General features: G+C 59.2%; 2 protein-coding genes across 6 annotated transcripts in view; both read right to left on the bottom strand.

Annotated features, from left to right (window-relative positions):
• Positions 1-4,332: 4,332 nt before the first annotated feature.
• Positions 4,333-11,235, bottom strand: WDR18 (WD repeat domain 18). 2 transcript variants are annotated; one of them, XM_082455547.1, is made up of 11 exons: positions 10,219-11,235; positions 8,894-9,004; positions 7,596-7,729; positions 7,172-7,313; positions 6,512-6,655; positions 6,359-6,423; positions 6,149-6,273; positions 5,758-5,924; positions 4,995-5,063; positions 4,573-4,738; positions 4,333-4,424 (listed from the first exon to the last, which is right to left on the bottom strand). In XM_082455547.1, exons 1-10 carry the CDS (start codon positions 10,462-10,464, stop codon positions 4,607-4,609), a joined length of 1,335 nt encoding a protein of 444 aa, XP_082311673.1. In that variant the 5' UTR covers positions 10,465-11,235; the 3' UTR covers positions 4,333-4,424; positions 4,573-4,606. The 2 variants fall into 2 exon arrangements, with proteins under 2 accessions (XP_082311673.1, XP_082311672.1); XM_082455546.1 differs by having other exon boundaries at positions 4,333-4,738; positions 10,219-11,234.
• A 5,248-nt stretch (positions 11,236-16,483) lies between these two features.
• Positions 16,484-20,709, bottom strand: part of ARID3A (AT-rich interaction domain 3A) — a 33,647-nt gene continuing 29,421 nt past the window's right edge. For 3 of the 4 annotated variants that reach the window (XM_082455543.1, XM_082455544.1, XM_082455542.1), the window contains exons 7-9: positions 18,979-19,260; positions 17,915-18,013; positions 16,484-17,434 (exon numbers count right to left, since the gene is read on the bottom strand). In XM_082455543.1, coding sequence (XP_082311669.1) covers positions 17,259-17,434; positions 17,915-18,013; positions 18,979-19,260 — 557 coding nt within the window. In that variant the 3' untranslated portion in view covers positions 16,484-17,258. The other variant, XM_082455545.1, reaches the window with a different exon arrangement.

The following is a 20,709-nucleotide window of genomic DNA, read 5'->3' as shown; positions in this document are numbered from 1 at the left end:
CATTTCTCAGTCAGGGAAACTAAGGCCCACAAGGGGTCAGTGTGCGTCCATAGTCACCCAGCCGCACCCTCCTCCTCCAGGGAGCAGCGTCTACCCAGACCAACCCGTCCACGTGCTCTACCATCGTTGGCGCCCCAGGGAAACTGAAGCAGACTTGTCTGATGGGAACGTGTGGGGAAGGTCTCCTGCCCTCCAGCTGCGGGCAGACAACTTGAGCCAGAGAATTCCTCTTCACCCTTCAAGACCCAGTGCCAAATGCCCCTGCTGGAAAAACTTTCCTAGCTTGTCACCCAGAAAGATTCAGAACGCCCCCGTCATCCCTGCCTACATGAACTCCATCACACGCCATCGTCTTTTTGTCCCTTTATTTGCTTTATTCAGTGGCCAGCTCTGGGAGACAGGGGCGGGTCTGGCTCGTTAACTGCTGTCTCCAGTGCTTGCACACAGCAGGCACTCTATAATTGCTTGTTGCTTTGAGCAACTGCTCAGACAAGGACGCGTGGTTACATCACTCTCCGCTGCCCCGGAACCTTCCTTAGCTCCCCGCCGCCTACCAATCCCCCAGCCTCTTCCTACATTCTCTGGGCCTCCCCAAGACAAATGCCATGGAGACCTTCTTGTGGCCCTGGCCTGTGGGAGGCGCTCAATAACCACCGGTCAAGTAAGGGCCCCGGAGCACCTTGCGTGGAATTCTCCCATCCCAGGTGGGGGAGTGGAGAAAGCCAGGCTTCTCCCCAGACCCCGCAGGGCACAGGGCAGCAGCTGCGCATGGAACATTCCAGCTCTAAGGAACGCGTCTACACTCAGTTGATTTTTTTCACGCACAAGAAACCATCTCCTTTTGGAGCCAGTGTTAGAGACGCAGGGGACAAACTCCATTAGATGAGGAAAAATGCAAGTACCGGCCAGCAGCATGAATGGAATTTTGAGATGACTGATGAGAGCTGGGTGGCTGGCTTCCAGGTGACAAGGCCACCTCATCCAGCCACCTGGCCAGGCATCCCAGGACAGGGAGGGTCATACCAGGGAGGCCTCCCCCCCCCCCCCCCGCCACTGTTCTGGGTGAGGCGCCAGGTTAAGAAGTGTCCTCAGGAACCACCTGGGCGTCACCCCACCCTGGGGTAAGGTCCCTATGCCAGCATGAGTCCCCAGAAATGGACCCATCCTGGGGAGGGGATGCCGCCTCACCCTAATGTGGCCCTCAGCAGTCAGTCAGTCAGTCAGTCAGTCAACAAACATTACTGGCTGCTGGTTCTGGTAGGTACGCGAGCACCCGACGGCGCCTTGGGCCCCCCTGGGACTCACGGGGTAACCCCCTGAAGCCACCCCATCTCGGGCCCTGCTGTTACACCTCACCTTCCCCCAAGGCCCACTACTTGCATGACCTGCGCTGGGCGCCCTGGCCTCTGCGCCTCAGCTCCCAGTTTTTTTTTTTTCAAGTTTTTTTGTTTTGACGTGGACCATTTTTAAAGTCTTTATTAAATTGTTACAATATTGCTTCTATTTTATGTTTTGGTTTTTTGGCCCCAAGACACGTGGAACCTTAGCTCCCCGACCAGGGATCAAACCGGCAGCCCCTGCATTGGAAGGCGGAGTCTCAACCACTGGACCACCAGGGAAGTCCCTCAGCTCCCATCTTTACAAGCTCAATGGTAGTAGTTCTGACCTCCCAGCTACCGTGGACATCAAACAAGTGGACACAGGCAAGGTTTTTTCCTTAATTGTGGCAAAATATACATAATGTAAAGTTCACCATTTTAATCATTTTTAAGTGCACAGCTCGGTGGCATTAAGCACAATCACGTTGTGCAGCCTTCCCACCATCACCTCTAGAACTTTCTCATCCTCCCAAACTGAAGCTCTGTCCCCATGAAACCCTGACTCCCCACCCCCCGGCCCCCTCCATCTACTTCCTGTCTCTGTGGCTGTGACTCCCCCAGGGACCCCCGTGAGTGGAATCAGACGGTATCTGTCCTTCTCTGTCTGGCTTCTCTCACTGAGCATCATGCCCTCAAGGTTCATCCCTGTGGTAGCAGGTGTCAGAATCTCCTTCCTTTTTAAGGCTGAATAATATTCCCTTGTGTGGTTGGACCACACTCTGTTTATCACCTGTCAATGGCCACTTGGGTTGTCTCCACCTTTTGGCTGTTGTGAATCACACTGCTATGAACACGAGCGTGCAAACACCTCGAGTCTCTTTAATTTCTTTGGAGGATGCACTCAGGAGGGGGATTGTTGGAGCATATGGTGATTCCACATGTAACTTTTTGATGACCCTCCAGGCTACTGGCCACAGCAGCTGTACCATTTCACCTTCCCACCAGCAGTGCAGAAGGGCTCAGATTTCTCCATCGCCTCCTGACACGTTTTGTTTCTTAAATAACAGCTGTCCTGGTGTGTGAGAGGCGGTATGTCACTGCAGTTCACATAAACTCAGCGCACATGCAGGAGTCATCTGTGAATGCTGGGTGCCGCCTGCACCTGCCCCTCTGGCAGTGATGGCCCAGGATTCAGGGTCAAATTGTGCTTCTACAGATTCTTACAGACAGGACAATAACAGCGGCATTGCTGGCCGTGTGCCTGGCGCCTGTCACACACCTGCTCAGCTGCACACCAGCTCCTGAAGGCTCCTCGCAGGCCGAGGAGGTGTGTGTTCCCTTTTACAGATGACACCGAGCCTCAGGGCCAGGTGTGGCTTGCCCAGGGCCATGTGGGGATTTCAGGGAAAGAGGGCTCCAGCCTTCACGGCCCACCAGCAACCTTCTCTGCAACCAGCTCCCGCCAACCGACCTCCTGTGAACTCTCTCGGCATGGCCCGCAGAAGGGGGACAGGAGACCTTGCAGGCCCGCAAGGACAGGTGGCAGGGACAGTGCGGGCAAAGACGGTTGCGTGTCAACTGGAGGATCTTCCCAGGCCCAGCCAGGCACCCCCCCTTCAGGGCCGAGTCATCAAAGTGACAGCCCCGGGGTGGGCACCCCACCCAGGGGTGCCTACCCTCACCCCAGCCATGGGTGTGGCAGATGAACCAGGAGGAACCCCAGGACCCAAGGCAGCAGCTGAGGGTCCAGGGCAATGAGAACAATACCCCTGCTCCCCAGGGAAAAACCCAGAGCCCGGGAGGTGGCTGCCAGACATTGGCCGATCTCCAGCCCGTCTCCTGGCCACCTGCCAGCTCCTGCCTGGGACTCCACAAGACAAAGAGCAACACTGGGGCCTCAAAAACTGGCCTCTCCTTCCAAGCCACTGAATCACGGGGCGAGTGCAGACAGCTGGGGGCGTGGGGCAGCGTCCCAGGCAGAGGGCAGCAGGCCTCAGGCTCAGCACCAGGGCTGCCAGGGACCCTCACCAGGGCCAGGGCCTGGGGACGCAGGGCCCGGGCAGGTGAGGTGGCCCTTAGCCCCAGGGGAATCTCAGCCAAATTCTGAGGCCCTCTCCTAATCTTCTGGACCCTCTGGAAACCAAGGGGGTGAGAACGGACTGGGCGCAGACTGCAGACAGGAAAACAGCCCTGGGTGCTCTGGGGAGGAGGGCGCAGCTCCGACCCCCAGCTCTGCTCTGATGAGCTGCCTCACGACCCGCTCCCCAACCCCGCCTCACTTCTTGGGATCCACCAGGGGCCCAGGGGCTGCACCTACAATGTGGACCCTATCAGCCAACAGGACTCCTCACCTGGCAGCTTCCTGGGCAAGGTGGGCCATGAGGGTGGGTGCAGAGCCCCAGCGGGGATGCCCACTAGCTAAAGACATGAACCAGAAGCTAGCCCCCAGCCGAGGTCATTACAGCACCTGCTAAGTCATGTGGATTTTCTGGACCATTAAGCAGACTGTCATTTGGGGGCAGCTTTCTGGAAGGTTCCATGGGCAGCCTGATGGCCCACCTCTCGGCTGGGCTCCAGGTGCCAGCTGGTGGTGTCCCTGTCTCCCCTTGGCAGTGGGGGTGGGGGTGGGGCCTGGCCTCCCTCCGGCCCCTGACACCAAGAAGGTTCTGGTCAAGATGACCCTGGCCCAGAATTGGCTGCCACCCCAGAGCCAGCTGCCCTGACCCAGGTTCGGGGGACGGGACCAGTGTGACTGCACTGCTGTCCCTGAGTCACTCCTGCCCCTGGGGACCTCGTCCTGCAGCTCCCAGAATGTCCCTGTCCCGTCCCACGGGTGGCATGGCCTCTGGGTCATGGAAAGGCACTGGGGCGGCAGGTGAGTGAAGAGGTGAGAACCCAGGCTTCTCGACGCTAGATCTGAAACTCGGACCCTGTGATGGCTACGGTGAGGTCCCTGAAGCAGGTCCCGCCACTGGGGTCCTGAGCCCAGCGTGGGCACAAGGAGGCCGAGAGGCAGGATTTCAGGTCTTTTGTTAGACACGGCACAGCACCAACACGACATGGCAGGTCACGGGAGGACAGCAGGTCAACACTGGACCACAGCCCCTGGTGGGCAAATCCAAATGATAGGACGCCGGCAGAGAATGGGCTCGGGCCTCGGGCCTCGGGGTCTGCCAGCCAGTCGGGAGGGTCCTGGGGGGAGCCCAGGGGGCAGGTCCGGGTGTGGGTCCGGGCTGCACGCACGCGCACTCACTGGGCCTCACTTGGCCAGGGTCGGGCACACGCGCTCACTTGGCCGGCCGAGTGATGATGCGCGTGGAGAAGTCGAATAGGTCGCGGTTGATCTTGCGCAGGTTCCGCACCTCGTCCTCCAGCTCTGCCACGCGGATCCGCAGCTGGTCCTGGCCACCCAGCACGTTCTGGAGGGGGGCGGCAGAGTGCTCAGAGCGGGAGGGGGCCTCAGACATCCCACCGGCAGGCAGCAGGGCGGGGCTGGCACTGAGGGCCACTGTCCCCACCGTCCATGACAGAGGGTGGGGCAGGGGCACATCCTTTCCAACCCACAGCCCAGGCCCCCTGCCGCCCTTCCCTGCGGACAAGCCCCCATCTTGGGCCCCGCCCCTCCCCCATCTTGGGCCCCGCCCCTCCCCCATCTTGGGGCCTCTCCCCGCCCACCTTCTCCAACGTGCTGCACATCACCCCGTGCAGCTGTTCCACCCGCTCCAGGTAGCTGGGCTCTGACCCCTGGAACAGACGGGGTCGCGTTAGCCAGCCACTCCCATCAAGCCTCGAGGGACGAGCAGCCCCACAGTCGGCTAGAGCCTCCAGCCCTGGGAGGGCTCACCCGCCCGCTGAGATGATGGACCCTGCTGCTGCCCAGAGGCCATCCGTCTCCCGCTGGACCCCGTCTGGGCACGCTGCCCTGGGCCAGCAGCCCGGAGCCTGGCACAGCCATCCATCAGGCCGCCGTGAGGGGCGTGGACAGCCCCGAAGGCTCGGGTGACTCCGAGGCGCAGAGACAGCAGACAGAGCCCGGCCTCAGTGTGCAAGGCTGGCCACGCTGAGGACAGGCAGGGAGGGGCCCCGGGGGCCTGGAGGGGCAGGCAGGCCGTCATGGAAGGGGGTCCCATGGGCACTGGGGCTGTGAGCTCTCCCGCCGCCCAGCTGGAGAAGGTGGCTGCACGTGCACAACCTCTGGGTCCTGATCGGCCCCTGGAACAACACCCTGTGCGTGGCCCGCTCCCTCTCTGGAAGGTTCCAGGGCTTCCTGAGGTCAGGGACCAGCCATCAGGCTGGCCTCAACGACAAGGGCAAAGAAGCCTCTTCAGCAGAGGAGAACGTGGAAGGTCCCCACCAGGACCCGACCCAAGGGCACCCAGAGCCACACCGCAGAGGCTGAGGCCCAAGGGTGGGGGTCCCAGCTGAGGGTGAGACATACCTGCTGGTGGAGGCCCAGGCGCAGCGTGAGGCCCCCGTGGCGCGGCTCATCCCCATGCTCCGTGCCCAGCAGGTGCTTGTTGAAGTGGGGCAAAGGCAGGCTGGGCCTGAAGTCGGAGCTCAGCATGCTGATGGGCGCCAGCATGATGCAGGCGTTGGTCACGGGGCCTGGGGAGGGCAAGCGGCGATCGGGACCCACCCTCAATGGGTCCGGGCTCCCACCCTCCGCTCCTCCAGCCACCCACCTGGCCCTGACACTCCCGTGCATTCCCGTCCGCACCCTCCACGAGGCAAACCCTGGGTCCTTGCTCCAGCCCCGGGCTGCCCGCGGTGTGGACGAAAGGGCAAGGCCCCTCGGGCCCAGGGCCTCCAGGAGGGCTGCGCGCACCCACCTTTGAGAGCCACCGTCCTGAGGCACTGCTGGCTCTGCACATCCCAGAGTCGCACCGTCTCGTCGTGGGAGCCCGAGAGTAGCACGCTGCCGTCCGTGGACACTGACAGGCAGGTCACCTGGTTCCTGGGGACAGACAGGTCACCTGGCGCCCGGGGGAGGGCGGCACAACGACACCCCCACCACCTCCTGGTCGACCCCGTCCCTGTACCTGTGTCCTCTGAACACCTTCCCGTGGTCCTGCTCCGGCTGGAAGCTCTTCTCTCTCTGCCCGGGCTGTGGAAATGGGAGGGCCGGTGAGCACAGGGCACGGCTGCGTCTCAGCCCCAAGCCGTGCACCCCCTGGCCCCCCACGCCCACTCACCCAGGTGCAGAGGTCGACCTGGAAGATGGAGCCGTCACTGCCACCGCAGAACATGTGATGCTCAGCCAAGTCCATGGTCACGGCCATGATGCTCACGTCGAAGAGCACAGACAGCAGCAGCTCGCCGGAGGAGATCTCCCACAGCTGCGGGCGGGGGCAAGGGCGAGGGCGGGGGCATGGGTCTGAGAGCGGCTGCGCCCGGCCGGGAGACTCTGGACGCCACAGGAACCTCAGACAGCAGCTGTCACCCCGGGGGTCTTGGGGATTCAGGGACCTGGTTCTCACGCTGGGACCCCTCGCCACCACCGGCTTCAGTTACTGCAGCCCCCAGGCCACCACCAGGTCAGCCCTGGACTGCCCCAACCAGGGACGAAGACCTGAGGACTCCCTCAAATGCCCTGAGGCTTGGCCAGGAGCTGCCAGGAGCTGCCAGGAGCTGCCAGGTGCAGTGGTCAAGTGGGAATTTCCAAGCCGACGCAGGCCTGGACTGCCCCCCCCGACCCCGGACGTCCTTGAGGCCGAAGGCAGCGGGGGATTAAGAGCTGTCGGGACCCACCAGCCAGCGGGAGGAGATGATGCTCTGGCTCCCATGGGCCAGGAACCCGCCAGCCGCCGGGCTCAGCTCACAGATCCACTGCAGGGGTCAGGGCAGGGCCCTACCTTCACTGTCTGGTCCAGCGAGGCGGTGGCCACCCGGGCCAGGGGCCCACCAAAGCCGCAGTGCAGGTCTGTGATGGGGAGGGTGTGGCGAGACCACACGTGCCGGGGTCCGGGGGTCCGGGAGGGGTCTGCCTGCAGCACGCTTGGGGGTGGGGGAGGAGCCGGATCTCAGCAGGGAGGGCGGCCCACATCTCAACGCCTTTATACCCTGTCTCCGGGCAGTAACCAGGCCCCCTCACCCGAATAAAAGTCCTGGGTAGCTGCCCAGGGCCCCGTCCTCCTGGCACCAGCCTACCTGGCCTGGAGCCCCTTCCCACCCCGGGGCCTGGCCTCTCTGCACAGCAGGCTCCCTGCCCTCGTGGTTAAGGCCTTGCCCGGCCAGAGACCACAGCCGGATGGGGAGCCGCCAGGGCCAGGGCTCTACCTGCAGAGGCTCCAAGCCAGCACCAGGCAGTCCTTGCCCCCCGAGACGAAGTGGCTGCTGTCCCCCGTGAACTGTAGGCACGACACGTCCTGGTAGTGGCGGCTCAGGATGACCAGAAGGTTCCCCGTGGAAACCTGGGGAGGCGGAAGGGCACCGGGTCACGGGGAGCCCTGAGGGAGGGGAGGGCCCGCCCCACCCCGCCCCGCCCCAGGCCCCCTGCACCAGGGCTTGGCCCGTGGCTCTGAAGTGAACAGGGAGGCTGGGGGGTCGTGCCCTCTTGAGTCCTGCCAGCATCTGTTCCCACCCTATCCCCAGTGAGATAACACAGCCCCAGGGAAGGTGTGAGCGAGGGGACAAGGCCGAGGGGGGCTGGTGAGGGAGGGTCTCTCCAGGATCGGCTGGACCCAGGGCTGATCCTTGCAGGCACAGCTGCAAGTCACCATCTTCCGAGCTGGCTGGCGGGGGGCACAGATGCTGCCGTGGGTTGAACTGTGTCCCCCAGACACACGTGTCCACGCCCAACCTCCGGAACCTGTGACCTCCCTTGAACAGGACATAATCTCTGGAGACGTAATCAATTCAGATGAGGTGACGTGGGAGTGAGGTGGCCACTATCTCTGTAAGAGGAACACCTGGACACAGACACAGCCGCTCACCCCCCGCAAAAGGAAGGACAGAGTCTAAACACAGAGGAGGATACAGGCGCCAGAAAGCCCCCAGCCTGCGGTCGGCCCCGTGGGGCGCCCCCTCGTGGCCACAGCTCACGCTGGCCAGGAATTCTCCAAGAGGGTGGGGAGCCAGGACCACACAGTGTCCCCCATCAAGGAGGCCAACCACCTGAGACGTCTGCTGATGGCGGACGGGCCGCTGACGTCTGCCCACACCCCCTGCACCAGCTTGGCAGCGAGCAGAGGAAGGATTTCTACCACAGGGCGACCTGCCTCCGTTTCTCTCCCTGCGCCTGAGCAAGGCCTCTTAGTTTCAGAATCACATACTGAGGTTTAAGAGCCCCGGGGTGAGATTACCAGCTCCCTCTCATCTCTTCGGGCCTCGGACAGTCCACAGAGAACAGTCGGTTCTCTTTGCTGATCTCTGGGGCAGCCAGGAAGGTCGTTTTGCCGGTGCCGAGGTCAGGAAAGACCTTATCTTGTTGCCTCAGATCCTGCACTGTCTACGCAGGAAGTCAGGTGAGCTTCCCCCCCAAACGTAACAGACTGTCGGTGACAACTGGGTCAGTGATCTCAGCTGGCAGCCCGTGGGCTGAGACCGCCACCCCGGTTCTGTGCTCCTATGCTCACCTCCCACAGGTATATGCTCTCTGCGATCCCTGCCAGAACGTAGAGGCCATTGGGCGACGTGGTGAGACAGGTGACCGGTCCGGGGCACATGATCTTCTGCTGAAGCTGGTCCTAGACAAAGAAGAAGCTTCTGAGTTTCATGCCTGATGGGGGAGCAGGGGGAAGTGAGGCAAGTGGGAGGGGCACCCAGACAGCTGGTAAGTCCAGGAGGACTAGAAAGAGGAGTTGGGGACAGAGGTGGTTTGACCAAATCCATGGTTCAGGAACGGGGGTATTTGTTCCAGCTGAGGCTTTGCAGGGCGGGGGTGGAGGTGGAGGCCTGTGGATTCTCCTGAAAAGCAAGACAGCACTGTGACTTCCCATGCTCCCAGCTCCCAGTGCCGGGGGAGGGGGGGGAGGGGCCAGGTTTGGCCCCCAGGGAACTAGATCTCGCGTGCCCCAACTAAAGATCCCGCACGCGGCAACGAAGATCCCGTCTGCCACAACTAAGACCTGGCGCAGCCAAATAAACGAATAAATAAATAAATATTAAAAAAAAAAAAAAAGGCAAGACAGTGCGTCTCTGGACTGGGGGTCAGAGGAACCGTCTGGCCACTAGGCTTTCGCCCCAGTCCTGCATCCCCTGAAGTCTCGCCTGGGACCTTGAGCGTCAGTTTCTAAATGTCTAAAATGGAACAACTTCTCGAGTTTGTGTGTGGACCACACCAGGCAGAGCTAGAACACAGAGCTTGCCGAAAGAGATGTCAGCTGGCAAAAACAGGTGGCGAGCAGCTTCAGGGGCTGCATTTTGAAGTTTCTGTAGGAGAAACCGTGGGCCCTAATGGCAAAAAATAAGCGTCTTTTTAGAGGTGATAAATACACGAATCTCCGAGCTCCCCTTCAGGGGGCTCTCCCAGGCCTTGGACCTTCACGCTCCAAGCCCACGATACCCACGGAACCCCTAAGGCAAACTCCTTTCAATTACACTTCCCGCCCCACGCCGGCTCCAGCGCAGGGCCCCCAAGGGACCCACACCCAGCTCTCCTTGTGCGCGTGCGCACCGCTGGCTGCCCAGAGGCACGCCCGCCACACCTCCAAGCTGCAGCCCACCCTCAGCTCGGCGCGTGCGCGCAGCGCCCTAACCGCTCCCACCGACGCCGGGCGCGCGGCTCCCGCCTCCCCCCCAAAAAGCCCCCAGACCCGCGCGTGCGCAGAGCATCCTAACAGGATTCCCCACTTCCCACCGGGGTTCAGGGCCCGTGCGGCCCCCACCGCCCCCTCTTCCGACCCCAGGCCCGTGCGCCCCGCGCATCCCGCCAATGGCGCCCGGGCGCGCGCCGCCGAACCTTCCTCTGTAGCTCCCAGGCGCTGATGTAGTTCTTGCCCAGCTGCGCCGCCAGCAAGTACTCGCCATTGAGCAGCGCCAGGCCACGAGGCCCGGCCTGGCCGCCGCGGTATGTGAGCAGATTGGCGCCCGAGTGCAGCTCCCACACGACGCAACTCCACAGCTGGGCCGCCGAGTCGGTACACACGGCCACCTCCATGGGCGCCGCCATCTTTCCTTCTCCACCGCCCCGGACACGTGTCATCATCAGCGAGACGCGGGCGACTGCGCCGTGCCGGCTAGAGCGGTGCCCACGTTGCCCGGCTCCCGGCGGCTGGCCGACCCGAGCGTGCGCACAGGACTCGGGGAGGGGGCCGCCCTGTGAATCAGGTGGGCTCTTGTTTCCCGCTCCGCGGAGAATCAAGGGGCGCACCGCCTGGTTAGAGATCTTGGAAGGAGATTTCTTCCAAAAATAGATGGAGAAACCAAGGCCGAGAGTCTCCTGAGAGCAGTTAGTAGCTTCAGAGCCTGGAGGTCTGGCTTGGCCACTTCTAGTGGGCGCTTTTGGTCAAGCACTCAACCTCTCGGATGATGATGATGATGATTTTTAACGTGCAGATATTGAATACCGACCTCACAGGCCCGAATGGGACATTGCACGTAAAACAGACTACGCACCTAACATAACAGGTAGCTGATGTTCAAAACGTAGACGCATATTCACGGATCCATCGTCCGCCTCCCCCTGGACCTCTCTTCTTCGGGGGCCACAAAATCCACATTTTTACTTCGGCAACTTGGTGCGGGTCGAACAAGTCGCGAGCTCTGTCTGGGGAGCACCCAACAATCTCGCGTCAGCGCTGCCGGCCGCAGGCCACGTCTACAAACAGTGCATTTTAAAATGTGGTATTAGTTGTTAACCTCTGAAAAGGGGGAATTTCGCTCAGGAGTCGCGGTCTCATGGCTGTACTGGGCGGCGTACCCACAAGCAACGTTGGGGAGACTGGGTGCGGGGTGCGTCCCCCAACCCCGCTCTGCCATCCGAGAGGGGATGGTGGAGAGGAGAGCGGAGGAGGGACCTTCCTGGAGGAGGAACGGCGCCCGGAGCCTGGGGCTCCGCAGCCCCAGGCCCGGCCGCCAGGTGGCAGGCTCGAGCCACCAACCGGGATGCCGGTCGGAGTTGCTTCCAGCCCAGGGGCCACCGCAAGAAGCAGCAACCGGGAGGAGGGGAGTCAGGGGGGAACCTTCCTGAATTGGAGGAGGGGCTTCCCAGAGCAGGTGTCCTTAGAGCGGGAACTAACAACCTGAAGAGAAAGAGGGGCAGAGGTGCGTGCAAAGGCTCTGAGGCAGATCATGGAGGGGGAAGCTGGATATGGGGACCTGGATTTTATTTTATCCCCAGCAGAGGGTGGGGGGAGGTCATGTGAAACTGAAGAACTTTAGTAAATTGAGGAGAGCTGGGTGTCCAAACCTCCAGAAGCTGCCAAAAGGGGACACTGAGGCAAGGACCATCTAGTCCAAAGACAGATGGGAGCTAGAACCAACTGTTCCTGATTTCCACCCCCAGAACCGGCTGATGCTCCCTCCCTGGTTCCTCAAACTTTTTTCCTTTTTTCCTTACTGTGAATAAGAAAAATGAAACACTTTGAATGCTAGTTTACATTTTTCAGATACTGTTTTCCCAAAACCACATCTTTCTTTGAATCCTGAATCCTGGGCATTCTGTGGAGCTCCATTTGAGAATGGGCACATTCTGCGACCCCCGGGGGTGGACCAAGGTAGCCTTCTTCTAACCACCAACTCAGGGCTTGAACCTGGTCCTTCTGAGCAGCGGGGCAGGTCACTGCACAGCTCTGGGCCTCAGTTTCCCCATGTGCAAACCAGGGATGCTGATTCGAGCCCTGGGTGTGTGTCCTCATCTGCGGAGGTCTGGCCTGGAAGTTGCCAAGCACCCAGGTTCCAGGACGCAGGATGGGCCCTGCAGGTTCCGGTTGCAGGGGGACCAGTTGTGCAAACAGAAGTCGCTGTTGTGGACACTCAGGCAGGGGCAGGCCCGGGCTCTGCTGGAGGGCAGGGCAGCTGGAGTGCTGGCCCGGCCCCCTCCCAGGCCTCTCTCTCCACTCCTCCTGTTTCCCCTCCACCCCTCCTGGGGGGACCCAGCTCGGCCAGGCTGCTGTGTGAGGTCAGAGGTCACCCCGCCCCCAGCCTGGTTCCGGAATGAGGACAGACCAGTTGTGTCAGAAGGGCAGGACAAAAGCCACACTTTGGGGGCCTCTCGGACCACCCAGCCACCAGACCTCCTTGGTGCCAGCCTGGCTCCTGGTCCTAGATCCACTAAATCCTAGGCCTGGAGGGCATGAGGCTGGCGGCGGGAGCAGGACGGGGAAACTGAGGCACAGAGGTCTGCACAACCCCTCCGGGTCTAAGCCCCACATTCTTCATTCCCTACACATGTACTGAGCGCCTCCTGTTTGCAGGCCCAGGGTACACACTGCCCCATCTCACCCCCTGCCCACCTGGGGCGGCGGGGACCCAGAACAAACCCGGCAGCCCTGGCCTCTGTGGGGCCGCCCCGTTAAATGCACTAATGGTGGAGAGGAAGGCAGATGACTCAAGCGAAAGCCCTCTTCTTTTTCCGGCTTCCTTTCATCCAAACCATCCTTTGGCTTCTGGTGGGCTCCCGCAGCTCCGCTGATCAGACGTGGTTTTGAGTTTCACCTGGGAGGCTCCCTGGGCCTCCTCACAAGCACAGAGCAGGAGGCCCAGCAGGCGGGAGGCTCCTCAGGGATCTGGGAGGCTGGGGAGGAGGTGGCGGGGCCCGACCCCCTCCCTGCTTCCCCCCTGCCCCAGGGCTGTGTGACCTCAGGGCCTCTTGCCCCATCTCTGCGCCTCTTCAGAGGAGGAATGAAGATGTTGGACAGGCCGATCCAGTTTGCTGAATGGGCCTTTTTAAAACAAAAAAACAAACAAAACAAAAAAACACTTTTCCTTTACCTCCCTGGGGGGACAGGGGGCTCTGAGGGGCAGGTGGGTTGACCCTTGTCCTCTGACCTCTCTTGGTCCCCCAGGTCCGCAGAGGCTGGAACCACGTGGATGGGCCACAGGGAGGCATCTGCAACAGGAGGAGTGAGTTGTTTTTCCTCACTCAAAGCAGACCTGGGGGCTGACCCCGGCGGGAGGGACCGGCCCAGGCCAGCCGTGGCCGGAGCAGGTGGCAGGGGAGCCAGGTGGCAGGAGGCCCGCCCTGCCCACCATCCGGCCACGCTGACCTTGAGCCCGTCACGTCCTCTGGGCAGGGGGTGGGGGCGAGAGGTGGCTGAGGAATGGATGCCCAGAAAATCCTGCTGTGCTGGTTTGCCTCTGTGTGGGGTTTCCCTTCCACGTGCCCTGAGCCCAGGGGTCGCAAACTGCCCCCAGGGCTGAGCCCGCCCCTTGGTCTGCTTTCTTTGGGGCCACAAGTCAAGTGTAGAAATGTGGACTGAACCACAGCAGGAAGGCTGGGGGTTGGGGGGGCAGAGTGGACCCCTGTCGCGGCCAAGACTGCTTGGGCTGCTCCCAGTGGGCGTGGGGCAGCTCCTGCATCTCACCCACAGAAGGTCAGGGTGACACCACCCAGCACTGCTGACATGGGGGAGGGTCGTCCTCTGTGGGCCCCCCATCCCCCCCACTCGATGCCAGGAGCGCACACATCCCTGGACGTGGCCCAGTGTCCCCTGTGGGGCACAGTCCCTGCTGGACGCCGTCTGGTTCAGGCCCTGTGCTTTCTGCTGCCAGGACCCAGGGTGGGGGTGGGGCGACGCCCAAAAAACCACCACAGGAGCCGTTCTCTGTTAAAAGTCAGAAGTGTTTTGTCTTGTTTTAATATTTCATCAGCTTTACAGGGTTACAATTGTCTTAAATATTTCTGAAGTTTAAATACAATCTGCATAATAATGTTATAAAATGTAAACTTTCAGTGTTCTTTTAAATTTCAAAATCACACCTTTTTTTTTTCTTTTTTTCTTTTTTTGGTCTTTTTTTTTTTTTTCCCCTCCCTTTTAATACCTGAATGTCCTGCAAAAACTGAAATAAATCGTCACAGGCTGCCCCGCCGCGGCCAGGGCGCGACAGGCTGGGCCCGGCCAGAGGTAGAGAGTAGTTTTACATCTTTTTATTAGAAGTTTTTTTTTTCCCTTTAACCTGAGTTCAGGCGCGGTCCCCACGCCCTCTGACAAACCCCAGAGAAACTGAAATTTCACATGTCAGGAATGAAAGGCTGAAGTCATGTTTGCCAAGAAAAAATGCAGAAGCAAAATTAAGGGGAAAAAAAAAAAAAAAGGATGGTAGTGGGCAAAAATGCTAACAGTGAGAAAAGTGACTGTACAAACACACAACTATTACAAACCAACCCGCCACCCCATGCCCCGTCCTGCCCCCCCGCCCGCCCCCCAGCCGGACAGCTACAGCCCTGCGGCCGGTTTGGAGGTCACAAGGAAGGTTCTAGAAGCAGCCCATCCACAAGCATCTCCAGAGCAGGGGAGCCTCTGGAGCCCCTCTCCACCCTGAGTTTGGGGGTCCCCACCCTCAGCATGCTGCTAAGCCCCATCTGTTCTGAAATGAACAGCACTCAGCCCCCATCCCCGTCCCGGTTTGCATAACGGGTGCTGAGCGGCAACCCAGAAACCCCCACTGACAGGCGGGGTTGGGAGTGTGGGGGGCTGATGGGGGCACCCCAGGCAAAGGCAGGGCCCCCTGGGGGCTGAGCGCCTGCTGGCCCCGGGCCCCCCTCGCGTTTCCACGGCCGGTAGACTCCCCCCATCCTGGGCCCACGGCCCCCCAACCCCATCCCCTACAATCATCAGCGTCGCCCAGCACCGCAGGCACACCCTGAGTTAGACCCGGGGGAAGGCGCCTCTCCTGCAGGACACCCGCTCCCCCAGACACACGTGGATGCTCAACAGGACACACGGGGGTGGGACCCTGAGCTGGGGGCTGGTGGGGGTGGGCGGCCGGGCGGGGGTTTTGGCATCAAAAGTCAGACCTGAGGTAGAAAGAAACTCGCAGCAGAGACCCCCCCCACCCACGCGGCCGGCAGAATGGGGGGCGGAGGGGGGGGGCAGAGGGCAGCCTCCCACGCTCCTGCCGTCAGGTGGGGGGAGAGGAGAGGGAGAAGGGGGGGTGATGGCGAGAGGGGGGCAGATTGTGTCTGGGGACAAAAGGATCCCCCTCCCACAATGATTGTGCCACTGCAGTGAGAGAAGGGAGGGGAGAACCTTCCAGAAGGAAAAGCAGGAAGAAAGCCCCACGCCCAGCGCTACCCCCTCCTGGAAGGGTGGGGGGCGTCAGCGACCCTGAGATATACCAAGGAAACGGGCTCCCTCCCAAAGACTGGGGTGGGGGTGAGCTCAGGACCACCCTCATGGTCTGCAAGGCAACAAGATGACGCCTGGGTCTGGAGGCCGGAGGCGGCCGGCGGTGCCCTGCCGCTCCAGGCTCGTTAGGCCGGGCTCCCTGGGCCCAATTAGAGGTTCCAGGCTCACCCTGGGAACAGCTGAGTTCCTCCCACCCCACCCCAGAGGAACGTGAAAGAGCGCTACCTTGTGGGAGCTACGGCCCCACCCAACACCACCTGGTCCCCCGGGACCCCAAACCGCGCCTGGGTTTAGGACGGATGTGCAGCTCGCCTGGTGGAGACCTTCACCAGCCCTGCACTAATGCCCCCCCAGCTGTGCCCCACCCGATGCCCACCTTCTGACCCGGGGGACAGGGTCACAGAGGGAGGGGCGCGGCCCCTTCTCGGCCTCTATTTAGTTCCTTTAGTTACTGCAGGGCCCCCAGGAAGTAAGAAGGGACAAAGTGGAGGAGATGAAAATGCTGGGGGGAGGGGTGGTGTTCAGGGTGCCGTGGCCCCACAGAAACCCTGCCCTGAGCTAAGGCCGGCTCACCCCTGTCCCCCGGCATGGACAAGTCTCCAAAAGCAGCCCTTTCAGGCAAGGGAGTCCCCAGGCCGTATTCATCCCTGAGACAGGAGCCTGGGGCTGACAGGTGAACCCCCTCCCAGCACTTCCTCCTCTCGAGTTAAGACTTCGGGATTCCTGACTGAGGAGCCCCGCATGAAGGAAGAACAAGTACGGTGATGTCTACCATTCAACATTCCTGCTCCCCTTCCCCACGGACCCCCGGCATGCATCCCCTACCCCAGCCCGGCCCACAGCACCTGAGTTCGTCGGCTCTGCTGACTCGAGCCCAGGGATCCAGTGTCCTGGACCTGCCAGCTGCCCACTGCGCCACAGGAAATGCACAACCGAACCCAAATCAGTCATGGGAAAAATAAAAAGGGTATTACTTTTTTCTTTTTTTTTTTTTTTTTTTTTTTGCTTTTTCAAGTCCAGTTTCCCTGAATGAACACAAATATATAGATATATATATCCTTTTCCTAGGTTTGATTCCTCCCCCAAGAATAAAATAGAATATTTACAAAACAAAACCCCCGAAACCTCTTAAAAACCCTACAGACTTTGAAGTTCACTATTTCTTTAAAAAAAAAAAAAAAGTTCCCAAAAGCAACAAGAAAAGAAATTCAACTGATCTTGGCTCAGGGGTTTCATTCAACGCAAGGAGCTGGGTGTGGTGAGTGTGTAATGAAGAGGGGGAAAAAAAAAAAAGGGAAAAAAAACAGATAAAAATGAAAAAACACAGTGCAGGGATGTATGAGGTAAACAGGATTGGCCTGTCCAAACTAGACACCAGTCCACGTGGGTCCACCAGGGCTGCAGGAAAGCCCTAGGAGACATCTGCCTCTCTTGTTTCTCATTTCCTTTGCTGCTCTCACAATTCGTCTCTGAATGTCCGAAACCTGAGTAATTCAAGTGTTCCTTGGTTTTCCCCTGTTTTATTAAATTTTCTTTATATATATATATATATATATGTATATATATATTTTCTTTTCTTTTTGGCGTTAGCTGTCGCTCCTTTGTGGATACCTCCCCTCCCCACCCGTATCTCCCGCCATCCCGGCCCCTGCTTGGCCCACCTGGACCCCCTGCCCCGTCTGGTGGGCTCCCAGGGTGAGGAGTGTAGCGGTTAAGGCAATGAGTTATTTGAGGTAGAAGATGCGGGGGGTGCAGACAACCCCGCTGGCCCCGCCTGGCTGCCCGCGCTGCTGCTGGTCCCGCTGTTTGCTCCCCGGCTGCTGCCACCTCCGCCTTTGCTGGGAGCCGAGGGTGGCGTGGGGGCCGGCGGCTGGGCGAACAGCACTCCTGGTGCAAGGACAGGAGACAAGTCGTGGAGAATTTAAAAGATCATGTGACAGGTGCGAGGGATTCCTGAGCGCTGACCCCCTGTAAAGAGCGAGCCTGCCCCCCTACCCCCGGCTTCCAGGTCACCACCATCTCCTCAGCCTCCCCCCATGGGGGGGGGGGTCTTTACAGCAACCGAGCTGTTCTGTGTCAACATCGCCACCTGGTGGTCTATAGGAGCCATGGGTCTGATCACATTTTTTTTAGAAGGAACCTGGAAACATCGTTTGCTATAAGATATATAACACAGGATATGTATTTCTGAGCACTTACTCTGTGCTGAGCTCCGTGCTAAGTATAGGACACAGACTATCTCGCTTGAGTCTCATGAGGGAAGAGGTCTGGGCTCAAGAAGCCACACCCCCCTGGCGGGGGGGGGGCAACCAGGACTCGGGAGAGAGAGATGTGGTCAAGGTGGGCATGGGGGCTGGGTGGTCCTACCTGTGTACATGATTCCATTAATCTCTACTGACATGCTAATACTGTTGCTGCCATTGGTGTTGGTCAGGTTCGCAGCCGAGTCCTGGCGGCTCTCGGAGCCTGCGGGAAGAAGAAAAACCACCCTTTGTAATCATAGACCCACCTATGCAATGATCTGGGTCACGTGGGTCACCCACCAGACGTGAAGCTTCACGAAGCGCTGGACAGGATCTCTCAGCAGCGCACACAGTAGGTACTCAATAAATACTTATTGAATAAGAATGAATTTGTCTCAAGTTTGCTTTTTTCTTGATAACAAGTATTTTTTCTTTTTCTTTTTTATAATTTTTACTGGACTACAGTTGATTTACAGTGTGTTAGTTTCAGGTGTACAGCATGATTACAAGTCTTAAGCGGTGTCCCCACACCCAAATCATGTCATTCTTTTTTTTTTGGCTGTGCCACGTGGCTTGTGGGATCTTAGTTCCCCGACCAGGGATTGGACCCAGGCCCTCGGCAGTGAGAGCGCAGAGTCCTAACCACTGGACCGCCAGGGAATTCCCCATGTCATTCTTTTTAATGACCACAAAGTATTCCAGACTTGATTCATGAATTGCCCTACTGATGGACACACTAGTGACGTCATGCAAATAACTGCAGTGAACATCCTTGAAAACCTGTGTTTCCTTGTTTCCCTACATTAGTTCTGCTCTAGATACCAAGCAGAATCACCCAGTCATGGGGCAAGCACATTTTCTATTTTTAAAAGAGATTGCCAAGTTGTCACCTATTTACGTTCCCACCAGCAGGACCGATGGGGCCTATTTCCGCACATCCTGACCAACGTTTGATATTATCAAACTCTGACGGGTGAAAAATGGTATCTCCTCGTTAACTTGCAGATCCCCAACTAGATGGAGTTGAACAGTTTTTCCTATGAGTTTACGAGTCACAGCTGCCCATTTCTTCTGCTGGTTTGTTTGCCTTTCTATCTTATTGATCTGTAAGCACTCTTTACACATGGTGGCTATGAGGCCCTTGTGTGCATGCAGGAAGCACAGAGGGTCTGAGCGCCAGGGTGGTACCTTGGCTGTTGATCCGGATGCTCATGGGCAGCTGGGCCGTCATGGCCAGAAAGTTCTGCTGTAGCGCTCGCTGCATGAGCCTCTGCTGTTCCTCTGCCACCAGGGCCATCTTCTTCTCAGGAGGCTCCCCAGACTCCAGCTTCTCCCGGAGCTGCTCCAGGGCGGCTGCCTGTGCCGCCACGGCCGCCTGGGCCGCTACTGCCTGGGCTGCCACCACAGGGTGACCCGCCAGGGAGACTGGCAGGCGGCCGGGGACCGTGATGGGGATGGCCGAGTCCTCCTCTGGACAGGAGAGAAGAGGGGTTGGTGGCCAGAATGGAACAGAGGTGGCCCACTCCCCACCTCCCATCCAAGGTAGGAATGTGCCCCCTTGAATACCTCCACCGATGGGGCGCTCACTTCCTTTCCAGGGAAGTGGACAGGTTTTTGAAAAGACACAAGTGCTGTAAGATCCTTTCTAGTATCAGGCTGACATCAGATACCAGCATAATGGTAATATAGGTCATGGTGACAATACTAGTTACAGTGACAGTATCATAGTAGTATTTAGCATTAGTGTTATAGAGAGACCACAATAGCACATATTACATATAATACTAGTTACGACAAGAGCTCACCACGTCTTGTCTAAAGCACTTTACGTGAACCGTCTCAACAATCCCATAACCACCTAGTCACCCTTTTCTCCACTTTACCGTTGAGGAAACCAAGGCTCAGAGAGGACTGATAATTTTCCTGAGGCCACAGACGTGGAGAGAGGTTGAGCTGAAATGAAACCCATGCAGCCCAACTCCAGAACCAGCTCCTAACCATTCCCCTGTCCTGTGGTTGAAACAAACGTCCCCGTGGTTCCCACCCACTGGTCCCACTGTCTCCTCTTCTGACTCTCCCTCCCGTGTCTATCCCTGGTGGCCTGGGGCCGCCTCTCCAGGAGGGTCCCCACTCCAAACTTTGCAGTTGCCAGGCCCTCTGCCCTGGAGTCTCTGTAGCCCTTTCTGCTTGCCTCCCTCTCAGCTGAAAAGAGCCCCTGGGACCCATCAGAACCAGCTTTTCCTGGCCCCCTCAGTAGCTCCATTAGGTCCGAACCTCTCTCTTATCCGCCCCCGTCCTCCCTAGCTCCAGCACAGGACCTCGCATGCAGCAGATGCCTAATGACATTCACGGGTATCGCTGCAACTCCCCAAGGCTGGGGGGTAAACTGAGGCTCACAGAGGCCGGAGGGAGCTGACACTGGTGAGACCCCATTCACCTTAGATCTGACCAGCCCCAAATTTTCAGGGCGCTGTGAGGATCACCTCGGATCCCCGGGCCAAGCTTGGGAAGTAGGGAGTCACAGCTCATGTGGCAAATGAGAAATGGAACCTCGGACAGGTGCACCGACCTGCTTGAGGCTGGGCCACCACATGTGCTGTTGTTGGTGCTTCTGTGTTAGCGAGGATTCGAGACTTGCTGGAAGAGGGGACTGTGATCGGCTGGTGATGTCTGCCATGGATGGGGACTAGGGGTGGGGTGCTGCCAGCTACCTGCAATCCCAGGCCTGTTGCACGCTGGGCATTTTACACACTGAAGGCTCCCTAACACCCCCACAGAGAAGGCATAATTTCCCCCACTTTACGTGTAAGGAAAGCTGGGCTCAGAAAGGGGCAGTGAGCTGCCCAGGGGCACCTAGCAATAGCTTCAGGGGTGGTTAAAGAGTCCATTTGATGACCCACACGACACCCTTGGTGTCTG

The sequence above is a fragment of the Balaenoptera physalus genome (genome assembly GCF_965194825.1).
Source record: "Balaenoptera physalus genome assembly, chromosome: 3".
Taxonomy (NCBI): Eukaryota; Metazoa; Chordata; class Mammalia; order Artiodactyla; family Balaenopteridae; genus Balaenoptera; species Balaenoptera physalus.
This window is presented reverse-complemented; position numbering and strand designations above follow the sequence as displayed.

Excerpts from the sequence above, each read along its gene's own strand:
- WDR18 (XM_082455547.1), bottom strand. The coding sequence starts at position 10,464 with ATGATGACACGTGTCCGGGGCGGTGGAGAAGGAAAGATGGCGGCGCCC. Across the intron at positions 6,424-6,511 it reads AGGTCGACCTCTGCACCTGG|CCCGGGCAGAGAGAGAAGAG; the intron begins GTGAGTGGGCGT and ends CCATTTCCACAG. Across the intron at positions 5,064-5,757 it reads GCCTGGGCCTCCACCAGCAG|GGGTCAGAGCCCAGCTACCT; the intron begins GTATGTCTCACC and ends CGTCTGTTCCAG.